This window comes from Populus trichocarpa, chromosome 16 (genome assembly GCF_000002775.5).
Source record: "Populus trichocarpa isolate Nisqually-1 chromosome 16, P.trichocarpa_v4.1, whole genome shotgun sequence".
Lineage (NCBI taxonomy): Eukaryota > Viridiplantae > Streptophyta > Magnoliopsida > Malpighiales > Salicaceae > Populus > Populus trichocarpa.
In genome coordinates this window covers 2,356,378-2,378,658 of record NC_037300.2, presented here as the reverse complement: position 1 = coordinate 2,378,658, position 22,281 = coordinate 2,356,378, and the positions used below count along the sequence as shown (strand labels likewise).

At 33.2% G+C, this 22,281-nt stretch overlaps 4 protein-coding genes across 5 annotated transcripts; 2 read left to right on the top strand and 2 right to left on the bottom strand.

The window, feature by feature from the left end:
• The first annotated feature begins 1,536 nt into the window (after positions 1-1,536).
• On the top strand, positions 1,537-4,843 carry LOC7458931 (DNA-directed RNA polymerase V subunit 5A). Of its 2 annotated transcripts, XM_024587510.2 has the most exons (5): positions 1,537-2,098; positions 2,558-2,734; positions 3,987-4,100; positions 4,433-4,504; positions 4,600-4,839. In XM_024587510.2, exons 1-4 carry the CDS (start codon positions 1,784-1,786, stop codon positions 4,478-4,480), a joined length of 654 nt encoding a protein of 217 aa, XP_024443278.1. In that variant the 5' UTR covers positions 1,537-1,783; the 3' UTR covers positions 4,481-4,504; positions 4,600-4,839. The 2 variants fall into 2 exon arrangements, with proteins under 2 accessions (XP_024443278.1, XP_002323257.2); XM_002323221.4 differs by lacking the exon at positions 4,433-4,504 and having other exon boundaries at positions 4,600-4,843.
• A 471-nt stretch (positions 4,844-5,314) lies between these two features.
• LOC7458930 (pentatricopeptide repeat-containing protein At2g35030, mitochondrial) lies at positions 5,315-7,678 on the bottom strand. Its single transcript, XM_002322592.4, has one exon. The coding sequence runs from the start codon at positions 7,491-7,493 to the stop codon at positions 5,601-5,603; it is 1,893 nt and encodes a 630-aa protein (XP_002322628.2). The 5' UTR covers positions 7,494-7,678; the 3' UTR covers positions 5,315-5,600.
• Positions 7,679-8,093: 415 nt separating this feature from the next.
• LOC7458929 (uncharacterized) lies at positions 8,094-10,988 on the bottom strand. Its single transcript, XM_024587511.2, has 2 exons — positions 10,617-10,988; positions 8,094-8,463 (listed from the first exon to the last, which is right to left on the bottom strand). Exon 1 carries the CDS (start codon positions 10,783-10,785, stop codon positions 10,639-10,641), a length of 147 nt encoding a protein of 48 aa, XP_024443279.1. The 5' UTR covers positions 10,786-10,988; the 3' UTR covers positions 8,094-8,463; positions 10,617-10,638.
• Positions 10,989-16,312: 5,324 nt separating this feature from the next.
• On the top strand, positions 16,313-21,136 carry LOC18106110 (cystathionine beta-lyase, chloroplastic). The gene is made up of 13 exons (XM_006373648.3): positions 16,313-16,514; positions 16,615-16,783; positions 16,873-16,985; positions 17,328-17,398; positions 17,534-17,625; positions 17,927-18,014; positions 18,116-18,227; positions 18,612-18,708; positions 18,794-18,875; positions 19,506-19,623; positions 19,774-19,881; positions 19,978-20,080; positions 20,722-21,136. The coding sequence occupies exons 1-13, from the start codon at positions 16,449-16,451 to the stop codon at positions 20,895-20,897; spliced, it is 1,395 nt and encodes a 464-aa protein (XP_006373710.2). The 5' UTR covers positions 16,313-16,448; the 3' UTR covers positions 20,898-21,136.
• Positions 21,137-22,281: the final 1,145 nt, after the last annotated feature.

Here is a 22,281-nt window from a genome sequence, read left to right as displayed (position 1 = left end):
GGTTTTTCCCTTGGACAGGAGGCAGATTTCCGGAAGAAGAAAAGAATTCTGGCTGTGACGTAATAACAATCACCCTCCATGTTATTTCTGGGTGAAACAGTAATGGCTGTAACCAGAGAGCACCGGTAGTGGTACTGTAAATTCCTATAAATCCCAATTTAAGAAGGGAAAGATCTCATACCCCCAGCTTTATAGAGTGTTGGGAGGAGAGTTAATTTGTGTTTTCTTTTTTAAAAAATAAAAAGTATATTTTTATAGTTTTTAAAGATGTGGTTAGATATTGTTTGTGCTTAAAATATATTATATTTTTGAAAAAAAAACCATTACACCTCCAAGCCAAACACTCTCTTAGTTACCGTTAAGTAACGTGGTACCATAATATTTTTAAAAAAATTAAAATTAAAATTATTTTAATTAATATTTTTTAATATTTTTAATTGTTTTAATATATTAATATATTAATATTAAAAATAAAAATAAAAATAAAAATTATTTTGATATATTTTAAACAAATAACATTTTAAAAAATAACCAAATAACATTTTAAAAAATAATAATTTTTATATTTCTAAACAAGTTGATCAAAATATAAGAAATATTTTTCCTTTTCTTTTTTATTTTTTTAATTATATATATATAATCCTTGTGAAAAGTAAATAAAATATTACCACGTCTTTTATTACTTTTAATTGCATATAGTTAAAACGATATAGTATATTAATTATTAACTTTAAAATTATGATTTTTAGTTTTACAACATGTTTGTTTTTATAGAAGTAAAATCCTTGTTAAATCATGCTTGATAATATCAAGTTCTTATTACATTGTTAAACATATAAAATCAATTCATAAACTTTAAATAAACAAATTATTAGCAACAAAATTATCTGTTTCAATATATATATCAATTATCAATTATCGATTTTAAATAGGCAGTTCAATATAATCAATTAAAAAAAAATAAACAATGAAACAATATATTTAATAAATTTAATAAAGTATATGCTTTTTTTAGAAATTACAATTTATAACCCAAATTTATTGCGCACATAATATTTTACATTATATATCATTCTATAGTTCAATTTATTTTATATGCATAAAAAATGTAAATTATAATTTTTTAAAATATAAAAAGTAAGTTTAAAAATTATTAAACTAGAGGATGATCAAGATAATTTTTTTCTAAATTAAAAGATGATTTAATATTTGAGCTAAGACTTCTAGAAATATAGGTCAAAGCAGGTATGAAATAATTTTTTATTACAAAGTAAGATTTATTTACATAAAAGATTACATTACCAAAAAAATTCATATTGCTTTTACCTTTTTATTATATTTTTAAGATTATCATTTTTTTTCTCTAAATTTAATCTGTTTCCTCCTGAGATTTTGGTATTGTTCACCTTTAGCATTTCTTTGAAAGATTTATAAATCTTTTCTTTATCTATTTTTGCTTGAAACTTCATTTTCTGAATTTTATTTGGAGTATTGCTTCTTCTTTTTATATATAATAACATAAATGATAAATAGGAAATTATTGTATCCCTGTATTATACCCCGTGAGCCATGGCACACATGTCACCAGAAATTGGAGAGATCAGTCTACTGTGAGAATGTTCTCACCATAGAAAGCACAACTCATAGTTCATACAGTTCCAATTTGAAGAAAGTAAACAAATAATCTGACAAATAAAGGCACAGTTACAGACTTCCATTTAGAGAGAGAAAAAATAACAGACACAGTCACGTTCGTTTCAAAGAGAAGAGGTTCTTGGGAGAAATGGAGCAAAATTTACTAACGGAGAGACCGAATGAAGAAGAAGGAGGAGCTCATCAAGAAAAAGAAAATGGGAGTTTTGGAATGGAGTCTCTGGGGAGGTGCTTGAGCAGCTTTGTTGATGAAGGTAGCACAGAGAGCCACAGATACTATCTTTCCAGAAGAACTGTGCTTGAGATGTTAAAAGATAGAGGCTATTCTGTTCCAAGTTCAGAGATTGACATTTCTTTGCAAGATTTTAGAGGCGTTTATGGTCAAAACCCTGATATTGAACTCCTCAAGTTTTCTGCCACCCATAAATCAGATCCTTCAAAAAGGGTATGTTGATTCTAGGGTTTGTTGGTTTTTCATTTCTTATTTGGTTACTGAGAAAATTGTATTGAAAAGGAAGTTTTTATTTTTTGGGTTTGCAATGTATTCCCTTTTCCCGTATGATTTTTGGATGGGTGTATTGGAATTTGTGTCAGTAGATGAAATCAATCACTGCATGTACATTGATCACCTTTATCTGCACCCAAGTTAACCTAAGATTGCAGTTAATTAATCATGCATGTGGTGAAAACCATGATTGAAGCTGTTCAGCTCAAGTAGCATGATAATCAAAATGAAACTGAATACAGTTGACTATGATGGATGGTGAGATAACAACGTTTGTTGCTGTGATAATGTTTTCTGAATTGTGGCTACAAAATTGTGAGATGGAAGTATTATATCAATCACACCATGTTTTTGGTTGAAGGAGTCAGTTAATGCCATTACTGGTTATTTGAATTGCAGATGCTGGTGATTTTCTGTGGCCTTGGTGTGGTTAAAGTTGGCATGATTCGTCTCATTACGGTTCAGATTACTGACAGAGACAGTTTGACTGGTCTGATATTAGTCTTGCAAAACAACATAACTAATCAAGCTATGAAAGCTCTGGATCTTTTCAAATTCAAGATTGAAATATTCCAGGTATGACTCCTAAGTAATTAATCTTATTTTCATGCTTTACATATCTAGATGTTATTAAGAAAGGGCAAAAAAAGCCACTGCCTAGTTATGTACCTGCTAATGTAGAATCTTGAGTAGGAACACTAGAGTTTTACCCTTCAGCGATTCTGCACGAAGTGATTGTTTTGATGTATGGAATCTTCATTTTCTCTTTTCCAAGCCCAGGACTCTTAATATTGGACTGGGCAATGGCCCTTATTCTTCTTTATGTATTAAATTCATCATGCCATATTTTTATTGTTGTAATGGATGGTGTGAAATAGCATGCAAATCCAGTTTTAGGTTGTCGTTTGAATTTCACATCAAATGTCCTTGTTTGAGCTGTCTTCTTGATGTCATAATGTTAAGTGTCTTTTGGGTTCTTATCCCCATTAACTGTGGCTCATGGGAGTTTTGTGCTTTAGGTGGTACTTCTACAAATTGATTATGGCTGCATTTTTCTTCTTTTTTTTGTTCAGAGAGGTCAGAATGTTCTTCATTGAGTGCTTCTGGAGGATGTCCATAATGAGAATTAACAGTGGTGGAAACTTTCTTTTTTGCATTCTGTTAATTTTCAACCGGATTCATTTCACTTGCAGCCTCCAAGAAAATTTTAATTATGCCCCCTTGGTATATCTTCATAATTACTTCTTGATTGCAAATAAATGAGAAGTGATATATTGAAATTCCATTGCTTTGCGAATCATGGGGCCATGAGCATGTCAAAATTAAATGAATTGTTAGGAAGCAATCATATTTCAAAATTGCATCGACAGAGATGGTTTAATGTTGGAAGTTGTTTTGGAAAAACATGTTCAGCTGTTTATAAGTTGCTGACAGAGCCATGCAACAATAGAACAAATTAGACTGCACCCTTGTTCAGGTTTAGGACCTAAAATGCAGGAGTTATAGCTGAAAATCAATATTGTTCAGAACAAATTCTTAGGTTACTGTATGCCCAAATTTGTTTACTTGTGCATTTTTTATCTTATGGTAATTTAGTGTGCCCTCTTGCTTTACAGCATAGACAGTGCTGAACAATTTCTACATGACTTTTCTCTATATAATTTTGTTTTTGGATATTAGACAAAGGGTGAATATTTAGACAGTAACTGCCTATGTTAATGTAGCTTTTGGCAATATGTAACTTGTATGCTGATTGCTTTTTGTGTTCCAGTCATGAAGTTCTCTAATTATGTTCCTAGTGTTTGACGATGGTTTGGTTTGTCCTCAGATAACTGACTTGCTTGTTAATATCACAAAGCATATATTAAAGCCAAAGCATCAGGTGCTAAGTGAGCAGGCAAAACAAAGGCTCTTGAAGAAGTACAGTATAGAAGAAAAGCAGGTCAGCTTTGAAACCAAGAAAAGCTATAAAGGATGTCTCCTGGAATATATTTCTCGCTTGCTCCCTTGTTATGTGTATTGTTTCTTAAATGGTTAATTACTTTTCTTGATTGATTTATCTGAGTATTGTCTGTCACAAGGATATTAAAAAATAGCAGGGATGATATAGAATAAGACATAAGCAGAAGGCTCGCCTTGAGAAAAATGATCATCTGAATTTCTATATCACATGCATGGTAATGGTCAATGCATCAATATAATAGATTCTAGCTGTATTCACCAGATTAGTAAATGATATAATTATTCTCCTAAGTATTTTCCCTAGTTGTGCAGTGGTTAATGATGCAAAAGTTGTGTTTTTACTACACAGTCAAGGCATGATTTTGACTAATTCTCTCAATCTGAGTAATGTTTCATTTCTCATATTATTTATAATTTACTTGGTTGGTAGCCTCAACTCTCAATTCTAATATTATTCTCCATTTCCTGTTATTTGACAGCTTCCTCGACTGTTAAAGAAAGATGCAATTTCACGATACTATGGCCTCGAGAGGGGACAGGTGGTGAAGGTCACCTATGATGGTGATATTACGGGGTCACATGTAACTTATCGCTGTGTCTGGTGATGTAATGTTTTGTTCACATTATGTCTTCCAGTGGATGTTGTAGAATCTGTTGTATGTTATTCCTGCTTGTGTTATGGATACTTTTCAATGACATTTTATCATTGGTAGTGTGTAGCAACCTTATCTTCTCTATGATCTCCTTCTTTCTTTCTGGCTCTTAGAGGGAGGCACAACTGGAACCAGAGAGTTAGAAAGAGTATTAACTGTAGGAATGGGTAATATTTTGGGAATTGAAAGCATGTAGTCTGTGTTTGGTTTGAAACTCAAGACCATAGTGGGCAGCTTTATCTCATTAGTTATTTGAAATTGTAAAGTCTCAATAAAAAGAAAAGTGGGATATATCAGATAAGACTAGCATTGGGCCCCATAGATAAATCCTCCACTAGCCACTTAACAATGCTTTTGCCAATTCTGCTAGGGTATGGGCTGGTCTGTTACAATTTCAGGACAGATGATGCAGTGGGAAAGCTTAGTGTTTGCTTATTAATATCTAGGTTATATTCTCCAGTTGGTTTTGAATTGTCGAGTTCTGAAAATATTTTCCCCCTCTCATTACAAAAATGATTGATTTTTCCTTTATTTCATATCATCATATGACCACTCTGATGACAGGAAATTCTTGCTCACAAGACCAAAATGTTATTCATTAATACACAGTGCACTGTCGGAGAATCAAGAAAAGAGTACTCCATGCACCAAATACGTTACACTATAGAACTGAGCTTCGATTTTGGTTCACTGACAGCCATCAATTGTGATTCACATTTACAGTGTTTATAATTAGTCAATCAAATGAATATACTGCTATTACATGAATCCTTCTGCCTAGAAATCCTTCATTGTTCATCTTTGACTACATTTTCATGAAGTTTTGGTTATCTGAGTTGATGAAAAATCTTCCTCTCATCTACAAAATCATTATTCGGTACATGCTCTGCCTTCATTTCTGCATGAATATCATGGACTAAAGAATAAATAAGATTAGATTGATAATGAGACTTGTCACGAGCTAAAAACACATGAACCCTGTTTCCAACTTCAATCCAACTGCAACCAGGTTGCTTCTTCAATCCCTTTTCTTTCATTTTCAACCTCACTCTCGAGGCTTCTCTCCATTTCCTACCAGAAGCATATATGTTAGACAACAACAAATAGGTTCCTGCATTCTCGGGATCCTCCTTTTCGAGCTCTTTTGCAGCCAGCTGCCCTATTTCCAGATCCCCATGGGCATTACATCCAGCAAGTAGACCGCCCCAAATAGAGGATGATGCCTTGGTCCCTAGCTGCTTAATAAAATCATAAGCCTCCTTGAGCCTCCCTGCTCGGCCACATAAATCCACCAAACATGCATGATGATCCTCTCTTAATTGTATGGAATTGTCTCTCCCAAGCTCGTCGAAGTAGTTTAGTCCCTCATCCACCAAACCAGCATGGCTGCAAGCACTGAGCAATTCCACATAGCTAACATCATTAGGCTTAAACCCTAAACCCTGCATGTCCTCGAACAATTCAATTGCCTCCATCCCACATCCATGATGTGCATAGGCTGCAATCATACCATTCCACAAAACCAAATCCCTCTGGCTTATCACTACGTCATCAAATATTTTCCTTGCAATACTCAACTCTCCGCATTTCGAGTACATATTCAAGAGTGCAGATGCGACAAATGTCCTATCCTGATAAACACTTTTACTGATCAACAAATGAACTTGCTGCCCTTCACCAAGACCAGCCATGTCACTGCAAGCTCCCAAAACATTAACAAAGGTCCCCTCATTAGGCCTGGCTCCACCATCCTTTATCATTTCCACAAAGACCTTCAATGCTGATTCACTTTCTCCCTCTTGAACATACCCAGTTATCATGGTAGTCCAGGAAACAACATTCTTTTCAGGCATCTCATTGAACACCTTCCTTGCCCATGCTAGCTCTCCATTCTGAATAAACCCTGTGATCATTGTATTCCACGAGGATAAATTCCTTTCAGGCATCCTCTCAAACAAATCAAAAGCCTCATCCAGCCTCATATTCTTGGCATAACCAGTAACCATCGCATTCCATGACACAACATTCCTCTCTGGCATCCTATCAAAAACCTTTCTAGCCTCGTCAACTCTCCCAGACCTCGCCAACCCCATAACCATCGTAGTCCACGAAATCACATCTCTTTTAGGCATTTCATCAAACCTCCTCCTAGCCTCCTCTACCCTTCCACATTGAACCAACGCAGCAATCACTGCATTCCAAGAAACCATATTTCTCTCATGCATCCTCTCAAACACCTCAATAGCCTTATCTACCTCCCTATTTTTTCCATACCCATCAATCATTGTATTCCAAGAAACAACATTCTTCACTGGCATCACCTCAAACAACCTCTCAGCTTCCTCAATCCTCTTCAACCTCACATACCCGCTTAACATCGCAGTCCAAGTGACCACATCTTTAATTGCATCAACTCTATCAAACAACCTCCTTGCATCCACAATCAATCCACATTTTATATACCCAGAAATCACTGCTGTCCATGTCACCACATCTCGTTCATGCATTTTGTCAAACACTTGACGTGCGTCATTGATATTCCCTTCTCTACTTAGCCTAGTGATTAGCCAATTGGAACGTGCTATGTCAGAATTGCGAATGCAATCTCTATTAGGTACTGAAATTTTGCTTGAATGATAGAGGTTACATAGAATTAAGGGTAGTTTATTAGTTTTTCTTGAAGAGGACAAAGTGTTTGATATTTTAAACACTAATTGCATTTCAGAACACAGCAATCGACAAGCACCCAAGTCTTTGTTTTTTTATCAGAGACAAAAGGAAGCTTATCCTGCTTAAGAAACTCAGACAGGCCGGCAGAACCTGCAATCTGACCAACCTGGTTTAAAGTAAAAACCTGGTCACAACCTAATTCTTAACGTGTAAACTTTTTGATATTATTCAGGTAAAAGTAAGTCAAAACCTAGATCGTAACACACTAATTTTTTTTAATAAAAAATTAATATCAAAACAATAATATTTTTATTTTTCTTAAAAAAATCTCGTTTAAGATTAACCCTTTAGACCGGAACTCGACCTTGTCCTGAATTAATCCTCTTAAAACCATGTTCAAAATAACGCTCAACTAGTTTTTGAAGTTTTGTTAAGATTTGAATATAAGAAAATTCGAGATTTTTAATTGTTTCTAAGAGATGTATGAAATTTTAATGGCTTAATTCATTAATTTAATTGTGTATTTGCTAAAATCTTTTAATTTTATCTTTATGTTAATAATATTTTTTTACTCAGATATTATATGAAATGCGAAATTTGTTCGAAATCATATTATATATAATGTTTGTTTCATTTTCCATTTAATAATATTTGATGTAAGAAAAATAATTAAAATTAATAGGTCTCACAATCATTTACAATTGCGTGACAGGCAGAAACAGCAGTCAAGATAATTTCATATCTCTAATGCCTTGCAGGAGCAAGGCTCACTAAATCACACCCCTCTTGCAGTGCCAACACAGAACAAACCAAATCGAACGTGCCTTTCATTGGTATATTGACAGTGCCGCCGATCTATATACAATTCATGATGGCTGGCGTTCAACCATCAGTGCAATGGAAAGAACAATTGAAACGTTCATCTTTTAAATCTCACACCTTGCAAACATTCATAGCACAATTGCAGAGGATTGAGAGCTCTATATTCTGCAGAATAGTCTCCTCTTCTGTGGATATGATCTGCAAAAGTCCGTTTAAATAAGAGTTACAATTCCAATGTGTTGGAACTAAAATTCCAACCTGTAGAACCAAAATTTTAAGCTGTCAAGTGAGATTCTGACTGGCCGTAAAGGTTCTGATATCAATATCATGTAAAAGAATCATTTCAAGTATAAGAAGGATACAGGCTCAACATGCGACCACGAATTCAAGCACATGAACACCTAACACTTTATTTACATAATTTGACAAGGAAATGAATTCAACTTCTGTAACTGGCACTGGATATGCTGAACTTCCACGAATTCAAGCACATGAACACCTAACACTTTATTTACATAATTTGACAAGGAAATGAATTCAACTTCTGTAACTAGCACTGGATATGCTGAACTTCATCACGATTATTTAACATGCATCGCTAATGTCAAGTTCATGCCCAAATTAGTCTGCTTCAAGTGCCCCATGTACCAAACAATCTCTCATTTGTTAAGATTCCCATAAAAAGACAAGGCCATAAGCTGCTAAGATAGTTGAAATAAAGCTATAATTGGATTGTGAGGGTCATAAAAAAAACGTTGGCTAGGGAGTAAACAAACCACAGAGACCAAAATGGAACATAAGTGACTGCCCCAGAGCAAGGTCCTCTCCCAAAAGCTGAGGCATTGGAACAACCTCATAGACCCACCTCTGAGCCCGTGCAGTTAAGAAACCTAGCTTCATTCATATGCCTCAGTAGCAATCCATTAGGAAAGGGTAATGGTCCACCACTATCAATAAATTATCTAGTGAACTAGGACTCAAATTCCCCAAAATTCGCAATAATGAAAGCAGCAATTGAGCTTTTCTCTCTCTTTTCATTGATGAATGAGAAATTCATATATTGAAATTCACTAAGTAGGATGCTTAGCAGAGAAAATAGCATTCAAATGTCAGACATGAATATCATGAGATTAATTGAGCTCCATTCTAAATCCATATTGCAATGCCTTAATCCAAAAGTTTAAGATGTTGAGTGAAACCCGAAGATATTATTTATATTATTCTCTAATATGTCAAAGGGCTTGGAACTTACACAGTCTTACACTACCTTGTGTTATTAATTAATTTTAAACAAAAGAAAGAATGACAGTGGTGAAATTAGAACTTGTAATATTTTGGTCAATAAAGCTCTGGTAACATATCAAAAAGTATTCTTAACCCAAAATCTTAAGCTATTAGATGAGATCCCAAGACATTCAAAACAAGTCAGCGCCACGATTTTAGTGAAAACTTCTCAACTGCTAGTACCACCACCATGGTTTCTAAAGCCCATAAACTAAGATGTCCAAGACACAGACACAGGCTGCCAAACTTTGAAGTTCATGCACGGGCATATAGAAAGAGATGCACTGGCTTTGTTTAACCAAATGAGGTGTCAGTTAAGACTCCGTCAGCTTCCGGTGATAATGAAAATGACATTGTGGGATGAAAAAGTAAAGTTCCTTAAAACCTTAATAGAGAAACCTGGTGATAATATAATCATGAATAAACCGCCTTTGTACTGCTGGCTCTCCCCCCAGAAAAAATGAGGTCAAGGAAAAAACGAATTACCGTTGAAATTACAACTTCATTCTAGTTTTACATTTCTGTCAAGGTCAGCTCCTTCCCATGATGTTACATTCAAAGGAAGCTCTACATTAAGCAATACTGGCAACTACATAAACTATGAAAGTAGTCTCCTTTCTTAATCCTAATCACACATAATTCCTAGAAATTTCAAAAGACACAAACACAAACATTAGACAGAAAGCTCAGCCATGCCACCGACAAAATGAAGACATCATGCATCGAACTGCTATTTATCAGCAGAAGCTGGGAACTAAAGAAGAAACTTGATTATAAGAAAAACATATGCCTTTCAAGACTAAATTAAAAAAAAAAACACCAATTTATTTTGATATTGTAAATTCCAGCAGTTAAGCAGCTGTGGTAGAATTTAACAAGCACCAGAAGACATCAGATTGATTCAATAATTGGGGCCAAGGAATCAAACTGAATCCAATAAAGAAAAAGAAGGATATTTGGGAAGATCAATAAAGAAGCAGCAATTTCCAGATTGAATTAGATAAGAGAAAATGTTTGCAGATACACAGAAGATAAGGCAATAAATTTGGGAAAAGAGAGAGAGTTACCTATTTTTTTTAAGGAAAAGGATCAGCCAACATGAAAAGGACCAATATCTCCAGTTCTAAGAGAGCTGGCAAGCTCATCAGCAACAGTCAAGCAAGAAGAAACCCATCCAATAAGTGCCACCCACACCATATTTGCCATCCATAAGGCCATGCTCCATGGAAATGCCATTTCCCCCCTCCTCTGTTTCTCTTTCCCTTTCTTGCTTTCTATCCTTTTCTCTCCCTTTTAAGACAACAAGTCCACTGTTGTTTTTGAGGTTTTAAGGGATAAAAGATAACCCCATCTCAGGATCAACCCTTTTACACAAAGTTTTCAATTACAGAAGGTGAAGTCAAAGAAATGGAAAGAATTGTGTCAAAAGTTAGTTATTACAGAAGGTGAGGTCAAAAAAATGGAAAGACTGTTAGGTTTTTTTATTTATTATTTTCCTTGGAGAATGAGTTGCTAAATTCGACCTGTCGTGTTCATCGCGTGGATCTGAAAAACCTGAAATTTATAGCTTGATAAGTATATTTGTTTTTATATTTTAAAAAAAAAATTTGTTTTTTTTTAAATTAACTTTTTTATACTTTCATTTTCATGTTAAAATAAATTTTAAAAAATAAAAAAAAATATTATTTTAATATATTTTTAAATAAAAAATAATTTAAAAAACAACAATTATCACAATATTAAATAAACATTAAGTGTTTAATTAAATTAAATAAGATAAAACTTAATTAACTCGGTTATATTTTGAATAATTTAGTTAATCAGTTAAAACTTAATTAAAAACGAGTAAGTTGAAACCAATAAAAAAAAAAAAAACATTGCTAATTGGTTAAAAATGATTAACCCAAGTTGATACCCGTACCATTTTCTAATTAAATCTCTATTTGACAACTATGTTTGTAAGTTTTTCCCCTTCTTTTTTTTTTTAATTAAATGATAGGAATTATTGCGGACTGGACTGACTTGTATATCCATTAAAATTAAATATGTTATTAAAATGATTTCAAAGATATACTCATTACATTACATAAAAGAAATACTAAATGCGTACTTCAATAGTTTTTGAAATTGGAATCTTGTTAGTTAAGTTGAGTTTTTCTTTTTTAAAAAAAAAAATAACATCATAGAAAAAAAAACAGTATAGTTAAAAATTTATTTTAAAAAATAATATAATTTGAAAAATTGCAAGTTTCATCTATGATTTTAAAGTCATAGATGTTTTCTTTTAAAAAAAATATGTAGTTGAGTAATTTTATTAAATTTTTAGAAGCTATTTTAAATTTTAAATTTAATAAATAATTAAATATTATCTCTATTTTTTATTTCTCCAATTAAATTTTTAACTCTATTGTTTTCTAAAAAACATTTCCTACTATGCTACTTAAAAAGAAAACCACAGCTAAGTTGGGACATTATAGACAAAACTTTTTATTATTATTATTAATGTGGATGTTTGGGTCAGTTTGTATATATCTCGACTAATCCTACGAGTTTTAAAATTAACAATTATATAAATATTTAGTAACCATTATATTATCAATCCCTCGAGCCTAATACCAGGTTGCATGTCTTGATTGGCAAATCAAAGACACGTGGATACAATTGTGTGATGAAAACACAACTAGCGTGCATTTTTCTTTAAAAAAATAGTGTGGATTAATTTAATATATATATATATATATATATATATATATAAACAAGAAATAATTGAAAATTACAAGGAAGGGGAGCAATAATTGATCTTTTATGGTTTGGTTTATTTGTATGTGGATTGATACTGATGTTAATTAATGCATAAATTTTATTGGATTTGATGGCTTATTTTGTATTATGATGTAAAATGTTTTTTTAAATTTAAAAATTTATTAAAATATTTTTTTATTTTCTATATTAACACATTAAAATCATTGAAAAATACTAAAAAAATATCATATTTTTTCAAAACAAATATAATTTTAAAAAGTATTAAAAAATGAAAGCTCATGTAATCTTCTAAATATATATATATATATATATATATATAAAAGAGAGCAAAAGCCATCGTTATCAATCAATCATCAATGTTGCCAAACGCATCAAATTGGGTTAGGGTTTTAGTCCACTCATCCTTCTTTAAAAAAAAAATGTTTCATATCTCAGATTTACATACTGACATATAGTCCATTAGAAATTTATATATTAAGAAATAGAAAATTCATAAAGATATAAACACTTCCCTCGCCTTGCCTTATAATTGGATATCGTTGATGGGGAGCCAAAGCATGAGAGTTAACTTGATGTTTTTTTTTAAAAAAAAAAACAAAACAACTTATTTTGATATTTTTTAAAACAATTAACAGGATTTTAACCAGGTTATTTTTTTTAATTTAAATTAATTTAAACCTCAAATTAGCTAGGTATCAAATCAATATGTTAGGTCAATCTAGCATTTATAATTATGCATGAGAGGTCTTTGATAAAAATAAAAAGAAAAGAAAAGAAAAAAAAAACTATCCACCCAATCACCCATCGTATAAGATAAAAGTCAAGTATTTTTTTCAAACAAGGTTGGATTGGATGGGTCAAATTATCCTCCATCCAACCATCTCTATTACTTTCTATTTTTGTTTATAAAAAATTATTTTTAGACTAGTTTCTACATTAATCAAGATTAAATCCCTTCTTCAAATAACTTTAAAAACTAGGTATTCTTGACGGAGATAAAAATATATTAAAATAATAATATTTTTTTGTTGTTTAAATTATTTAACAACAAGTCTACTTTTATATTTGTCAATAGTACCATCAAATTTTATTTTTCTTATAAGAATCTACTTATGGTCTAATGTCTAATGGTTTACTTCCAGGAGAAAGATCCACTAATTTTTATTTATAATTATTCATAATGAATTCTATTTTACTATTGACCATCTAATTCCAATAGGAAGCTACATTACAAGATATTGCCTCAAAGAATTTTTAAGGTTTATTTTTTAATAAGTATGTTAAAAAATTTATAACAAATATCTTGGTTATTTTTGTCTTTTTATTCTTTCTACACTCAACTTTATCATCTTTTTATTGATAATTATTATTTGAAATAGCCTTAAATGAATGATTTTCTTGTAATTATTTAAATAAAAACATGTCTTTAAAGAATATAACATTTTTGATTCTATGATAGTATTAAGATGAATGTTACCACTATTTAATTTGATGAATAAACATTTCACAGTTCTAGATCTTATCCGGATCTTTTTAGAATTAGATATTGCTATATTTTTAAGACACCCCACAATATGAGATATTTATAGGTAAATTTTATATCTTTTCATAATTCATATGATGTCCTCTCTAGTTTGTTGTATGATAATTTGTTATGTATATAATTGACGGTCAGAATTGTTTTTTTCTATAAATTTTGAGGTGCTTCTAAATTTATTAACATTATATTTATTATTTTTTTAAAAGTTTAGTTTTTATGTTTTACAATGTTATTTTATTAAGAAGAATAACAAGTAATAGTTTGATGGATAATATCATTTTAAAAACAAAATTTATAATATAGAATTTTGTATAATTCACTTGTATAAAGTCTTATTTCCTTTCGAAAAAAGTTACAGCTTCGTTGAATATAGAAGACAGGGGATAATTCTTGCATCTCCAGAGGGTTATATTTCGTCCTCTTCGAAAGGATCTCTTTCGGGATAGTCACCGACCTGAAATCATATGGAAGGCTTCAAATCCATGAACAAAATGAGCGGTTTGTACAGAGCATAGTTGTACAAACCTTCACCTTGTCTGGCCTATTCATAGCACCATGAAGTGGAGGACAGTCAAACTAGCGTATTCCTTTTACCCTGAAAAAATGATCAAGTAAGAAATAAATAATCGGACGCGGAGCGGAATGATCTTTGAGATAAATCTTAAAGGCCTATAAGCATAGCACAATGCCAACAATATAAACCAGGATACCAAAATTGAAGACTGCTAACTTTGGTGAAAATTGTTAAGGATTCCAGCAGTAATCACCTGAACAACAATCATCGTAAGTTCATCAAATGTCAATCGAACAACTTTGAGATATTCAGCGATTGATCGATCTCCTCGTTGAACAAGAGTCAAAGACTCCTTGAGTTGCATGACTCTTGTGCGAGAACGATTTGCATATAAGCGAGAGAGTCTAGACACAAGCCCTCTTACACTTGCTGGTCTGCAGTCAAGAGACTACTTCGCTATCTCAAAGGAACTCTCTATTATGGCTTACATCTTCGACGTGCTTCGTCAATGGTTGTTACTGCATATTTTGATACTAATTGGGCTGGCAATATGGAGGACAGAACCCCCACCACCGGTGCTTACATGGTATTTTTAGGGTCTAACCCAATATCCTGGAGCACAAGAAAGCAATGTGCTGTTGCTTGTTCTTCAACTGAAACAGAGTACCCGTGCATTAGTTGCCACAACTTTTGAAATTGGGCGGCTATCTTCTCTTTTTAGGGAACTTTGTATTCTCATTCAGCGATGTGGTAACATTGGAGCAACTCAGTTGAGTCTCAATCTAGCATATCATTCTCGTAAGAAACATGTTACCATTGACTTATATCTTGTTCGTGAATATGTTGCAAAAGGGCTACTGAATGTTCATCATCAGTTGGCTGATTTAATGACAAAAGCTCACCCTCGCTCTCGTTTTGAAGCACTTAGATTCAAGATTGGCATCAATGATGGTGAATCAATCTTGCAGGGGCGTGTTAAGGATTCCAGCAGTAATCACCCTGACAACAATCTGCAGCAATCGGCAATCACTCCAGTAGTAGACAACAACCATGGCAGCAATCAAGGTAGATCTCAGCCTGATTAATGCCATGATTATTCCAGCAATCACTCCAGCAACAATCAAGACAGATCTCAGTCACAAGAGCTGCAGTTACAGTTCCCAGCCCATGACAAGCTCATTATTCTCCCATAATTGTAATACCAAGTAATTTGTGTATATATGTAGGTACACTGTATCAAATTGTAATTGCTTGTAATTTAACGCTTTTTATATACAAACAAACTTCTAATGATATTTTATTTTGTTTGTTTCCGATGTTTTTGTATACCAGTGAGGAGATATCAACAACAAAGTGATAGTAAATTTCCAATGAATTTTTTTTTCTGATTATGATATTATTGATAAATTTATTCAAGTTAATTATTGTCAATTTATTTATTTATTTTATTTGTTGTGAGATTTTTTTATTATATTATTAAATTAATTAAGTTTATTAAATCCAATTAAGTTAAATCCAATTAAGTTAATAACTTAAGTTTTCTTCAATTGGTCTAAATATTATTTTATTTTTATTTTTTAAGGGGCGAGACATGATTTTTTATTTTTCAAGGGACGTGACGTGATGACAAAAAATTTAAAATCTGCACAAGATCTCGAGTTTGAATTATAAGATGCACTTTTTATAAAAACTTAAAATAATCAGGATTTTACTAACTCATATTAACTCATAAAATATGCTTTTTAAAAAATCAAGTTTTCTCGAATCAAAATAAAAAAAATTTCTTCTTTTCTATTAAAAAAAGGTTTTACACGGGCCATGACCTTACACGAGCTGACCTATCTTGTATATCCATAATTGCCAATCCATCTTATAAATTATATCTTGTACATATTTTTTTATTATTATTATTATTGTGATCTGACGGCTGTTTTATTTTGCTCGTAGCCGCCAAACAGGGTCTACCACTATTCTTGAGACCCCTCTTTCCTCTATATAAATGTTCCCATTTTAGCTCCTTTCAGTGGCGCCAGTGTTTGTCCTCCTCAAAACCAGTCCAAAACCCTAAATTTCAGTCTTATAATGACATCTTCGCTCTCTCTCAAACCCTATTTCAGCTCTCTCTATACTGAAGTCAGTAACAACCGGGTGAGAAAGATTTATTTTTTCTTTTTTGTGCGTGGGGGTGTTTTGTTTATGGACTCAATGAGCTAGTGATTCTTATTTTTTGGGTGTAATGATTTCGCAGGGTTTGGGAAGTGGGTTTTTGCCTACAAGTTTTTGGGTTAAAAAGGACTGCAGTTTAAGGGGGAAGAATTTGATTATAGTAAAGAAATTTGAAGTGAATTGCTTGAAAGATAAAGATATGGATGTGAGAACTTCAGCTTTGGTTGATGGTGTAGCAGAGTGTTTAAATGGTATGTGTTTGTTTTGTTTTTGTTGTTATTTGAATTTATGAGCTTATTGTGTTTGCAGTTTTTAATGTAAAGTTTGCATCTTTTTACAGAAATTGAGATTAAGGAACCTAGTGTTTCGACAATATTGATGAATTTTGAGAACAAGTTCGATCCTTATGGTGCAATGAGTACACCACTTTACCAAACAGCTACATTTAAGCAGGTATTGTTGAAAGGGAAGCAACTTTATGTGTTGTGTGTTACAGATGATGAGGGAGGTGAAAAGTGTATGTGTAATGTTGGTGAAGTTTTGATGTATTTGTCATGTCATGTTCATAACGAAGTTGGGGCAAGAAAGTAACAAGTTTGGATTGCATGTGATGAGAATAGGAATAGAGAGTCATGGACATTAGTCTAAGAAGCTTGTGGAAGTTGATATGCTTTTGACATGGACTTAGTTCCCTTTTTAATGTGCTATTTCCTTATTCGTATGGCATAACACTTGCTTAGCATCATTTCATTTTGGGGGCTTTAATGAGTGTTTTTTTTATGCCTTGTATTGCAGTCATCAGCGACAGAGAATGGTCAATATGATTATACTAGAAGTGGAAATCCTACAAGGGATGCCTTAGAAAGGTATTTTTTTTTTTTTGTTGGTGTGTATAATGCTGATGAAGCAGTTTTCACAAGTATTAGAAGGATAGCCTTGGTCATTTCTCCTTGCATCTTCTTCCTTCTAAGCTTATTTCTGTTTTTATTCTTTTTTTTTAGCCTCCTGGCGAAGCTAGATAAAGGAGATCGGGCATTATGCTTCACAAGTGGAATGGCTGCTTTGGCTGCTGTCACTCATCTTGTTGGAACAGGTGCTTTTCACTCTATTTTTTGTCTCTTGTTTGCACCCACAATCTGTTTTTTTAATCTACCATACCACATTATTAGCTATGTCTCAAAATATCCCAGTCCATTATGGTCCGGAGATTGTAATAGGCTCTAAACATTTGGCAACTGTAATTACATAGGTTTGAGGTTATGAGTTCCATACTCAGCACATGTTTGTGCAAATTTGTATTTGTAGAATGTCTACTTTGTTCATAATATGGCCAGAAATAGTTAATCTTGAATTTGTGGAATATTTCATGTTAACTTTCTTCAATGCCATCTTAGGCCAGGAAATTGTTGCTGGAGATGACATTTATGGTGGTTCTGACCGATTGTTGTCACAAGTAACTCCGAAGGCCGGAATTGTGGTTAAGTTAGTCTGGTTTCTTTTTTTTTTTTTTTTTTTTTTTTTTTTGTATATCATGATCCTGTTGTAACTGAAAATATGAGATACTTATGCTTAGCAATGCGCAGACGGGTAAATACAAGTGATCTACATGAAGTTGCATCTGCAATTGGTCCCCAAACAAAGCTCGTGTGGCTAGAGAGCCCAACTAACCCTCGTCAACAAATTTCTGATATTCGTGTAAGAGTCACACTTTTTCGAAGTTAGGAAATTTGTTTGTTAATAAGCATTCAGGTTTATTGTTATTGTGGTAGAATATCCTAATTTGACCGTTTGGAAGTTAGGCTATACAGAAGTGTTTGCTATTGATTTTTCTATATTATTTATATTATGCATATGTGAATAAATGCATTCTGGTTATCCTGCTTGATACTGTGCAAAAAAAAAGTTATGGTTGGTTTATAAAAATGGCTGACCAATAGTAACCCGCGATGCAGGGATATATTGTTCATAACTATTCTCCCTGTCTTTTTGGTTGTCTGTTCTGAATAGCCATCAATTGTTCTTGTATTTTTATTGTTTATTTTTATTTACAATGGTTTGCCGATCTTGTCAAGGTTTCAGAAAATTGCAGAGATGGCTCATGCACATGGTGCTCTTGTCTTGGTAGATAATAGTATTTTGTCTCCTGTATTATCACAACCGCTGGAACTTGGAGCAGGTATGGCCGATGCATTGTGGTTGTAACAATTAGGAACTGCAGTTCTGCCTAGTGCTTAGTTTTGAATTATTCATGTTGCTTGCAGACATTGTGATGCACTCAGTGACTAAATTTATAGCTGGACATAGTGATGTCATGGCAGGTGTGCTTGTGGTAAAAGGGGAAAGGTTATGGCTCTAACTTATGTATTTCTTAGTGCATTTGTAAGGGATGTCTTTTGTTTCCTTTGCTATCTTTAAGTTTAGAAAGTTTGCTCTCTTCAGAGCTCTTATCTGTCTTTTCAATCAGGGTTACAAACTGCTTGAGTATAAAGAAACCCATTGGCTAAATACAATTCTACCGCATTATGTGTATTGTTTGGCGTATTTCACTTGCCCTTTTATAGCCATTTATGATATAGAGTTGAAGTGCCCTATCACTTGTGGTCTTGTGCTTCTTTGTTAACATTGATCTTGTGATTGGAGAAAACCTGTTTCCATACCATACTTTTAATGCCTAGCAATTTATTGTGTTTGCAAACAGTTTTTTCTGTCAAGCTGATGGAGTTCCATATGATGAAGTTGTTGTTTTCTTTTTCACTTGAGAGGATATAGTTGCTGTATTCTAAATTCTGTATTGGAACTGTTCTGCATGACACACACATGCTCATGCTTTAAGTTGGCAAACTTAGTATAAATACTTGAGGTCATTATTCTCCCTTAGCCAGTATAAATATCTGCAGTGACTACCTATGTAGACTTCATTTCTTTTAAACATTTATAATTTATTTATTTCTGAAGTCTTTCCTGCATTACCAGCTTGGCAAGAGATCTGTATTTCCTCCAAAATGCAGAAGGCTCTGGGTTAGCACCATTTGACTGTTGGATTTGCTTACGAGGCATCAAAACCATGGCCTTACGAGTTGAGAAACAGCAGGTGCTAATTTGAATTCACTCATATTTATTGTATATTGTACAATCCGATGGGTGGAAAAGCTGAGGTCAAACTTGACCAAATAGTTTCTTGTGAATATTCTGATGACCTATCTGTAACAACCCACTTAGTAGGATCTTTGCCTTTTGGCAGGAGAATGCACAGAAAATTGCCGAGTTCCTTGCAGCACATCCACGGGTGAAGAAAGTAAATTATGCAGGTCTTCCTGGTCATCCTGGACGTGATTTGCACTATTCTCAGGTGTGCCTGATGTTAGACTTAGCTTCGATACTAACTGTGTTCTTGCAGCGTGAAACCTTTTATGTAAGAAAGCCCTTTTATTAAAATCTCTTGCAGGCAAAGGGTGCAGGATCAGTGCTTAGCTTTCTCACAGGATCACTGGCTCTCTCGAAGCATGTTGTTGAGACTACCAAGTATTTCAGCATAACTGTCAGTTTTGGTAATCATTCTTCCTACTCAAAGCTTCTCATGACTTGAAAATATTTTTGGGGGTAATTTAAAATCCAATTGATAAAACCCCTGAGATATCTGCATGGTGAAAGATGATGTTGGAGATACAGACCACTATTGTCTTTGCATGTTAGAATTTGAATGCATGTCCAATGAATATGCAACCAGAGATAATGAAGCTCGAAAAAAAAAAAAAACCACCAGTGGGATTTTGGAAACAGATTATTCCTCATGTGTATTGAAATCTTAGGTCATGGGAGTACTAGTTTTATGTTATGGTTTCCACACCTCATAAGACAGATTCAGTTGATATTCAATATCACCATAACCTATGCATCTCATATTTCTTAAAAGCTAAGGTTGTGAATCTTGAAAGTTCCATGAGAGGGCATTCATTTGCTCCAATATATGCTTGCAGCAAGAGGCTTGCAGATTTAATGTTTGCCTCGTGTTGCGTAGCCTCCAATTTTAAAATCCAATCTGTTAACAGTATATAAATGTGGATTGTCATGTTGCAAATCCTGTCTGATCAAATTGAAATGTGATCATTGTGAATGTTTTGAGAACCGATGTTTTTTAGCTCACACTTGGTTGCATGCTCCTTCCTTACTATGTAATTGTCTATTGTAGGGAGTGTAAAATCCCTTATAAGCATGCCCTGCTTCATGTCCCATGCAAGTATACCAGCTGCAGTACGAGAAGCCAGAGGTCTCACTGAAGATCTTATTCGTATCTCAGTGGGGATAGAGGATGTCAATGATCTGATTGCTGATTTAGACCATGCAATAAGAACTGGACCATTATAGATGTTTGAGCGTCTCCAAATTTAACCCCAAATTGTACGCCAGCCTCCCCCTGACTTTTTACCTGTAACAGGCAAATAATGCGCAATTATTTGAATTTTTTTAACTTTATAGCATAATTATTTGTTACCTGGGGTGTTGAAATATTGGATGGTGTTGTGTTGTTCGTGTCAACAATTCTACTGTATGCATTCAAAACAATAAAAGTTGGTAGAGCAGCTTTCCAGCTGCTGCTTGTGTGATTTCTTCTATCCAATTCTATCCATGGTATATGCAATTAACTCAAATAGAAACAGATCAAAACTACAAGATGGTGTTTGTTTTGCTCAATAACAAAGGGCGAGGCAATTAGCATCTTGCTCGAAGACTGACCTTGAAGATTAACCCCACCATGTTCATTTTTTGAAATGCACCTTTCTTGGGATGCATTATGGCAGCCAGTAAAAGATTTTGAGGCTTGAATGAGTGAAACGTTTAAAGATGCATGATCGGTGAGTGAGGCCAGCAAGCATTGATGATTTTGACTTAACAGGCAAATAGGCAATACGAAGGAGACAAGCAAAGATTTCAGCCACATATCTGTCCCAAAAATGGAAAATGCCAAGCATTTTGTCCTGCTGAAGGTGCTTCGGGGAAACTCCACCTTCACACAACCATTGATTGATTTTGTTTCTTTGCCAATTGGACTGCCTAGTTGTTTTCTTAGCTGTACAGAGCCCTCACTTTGCAAAGCCAGTTTTTGTATGACTGGAATTTAAGGGGATTTGAGGCATTATCCAATTATGTAGTCCAATCATTGAGCCACCCCCAAATAACCATGGATATTTTATTTATGGTCACAAAATATGGTATTTTTATTTTATTTTTTAACAAAAAATATTGGAAAACACTAAAAAACAATAATTTAATATTTTTTAAAATGAAACATATTCTTAGAATGCACTTGAAAGTATGAATTACCACACTCTCTAACACTTTTTTTTTTTAATTTTATTTTCTGAAGTTTTTTAGATGTTTTTATTTATCTTTACTGTTTACTGAGAGAATTAAAGTATTCTCATTCGAGGTTTTATACGCTAAGAACTTTATTATTATTATCATACTATAATTATTATATTTATATAATTTTTTTTAACATATTTCCATTAAATTCAAATTTAAAATAAAATAGAATAAGAAAATTTGGGGATTTTCTTTTGTATTTATGCATTAGCTGAGTTGTTTTCAATTACGGTGGACAATCTATCATTGTCATTCATGTTCATCATCACCCTAAGTAACAGGTTTAGAAATTCCAAAGGGTCAACTTATAAAGTACAATACTTTCAGTCCTTCACCAAAACTCAACCAATCATCATATATAACGACTTCCTTTTACACCTATTTT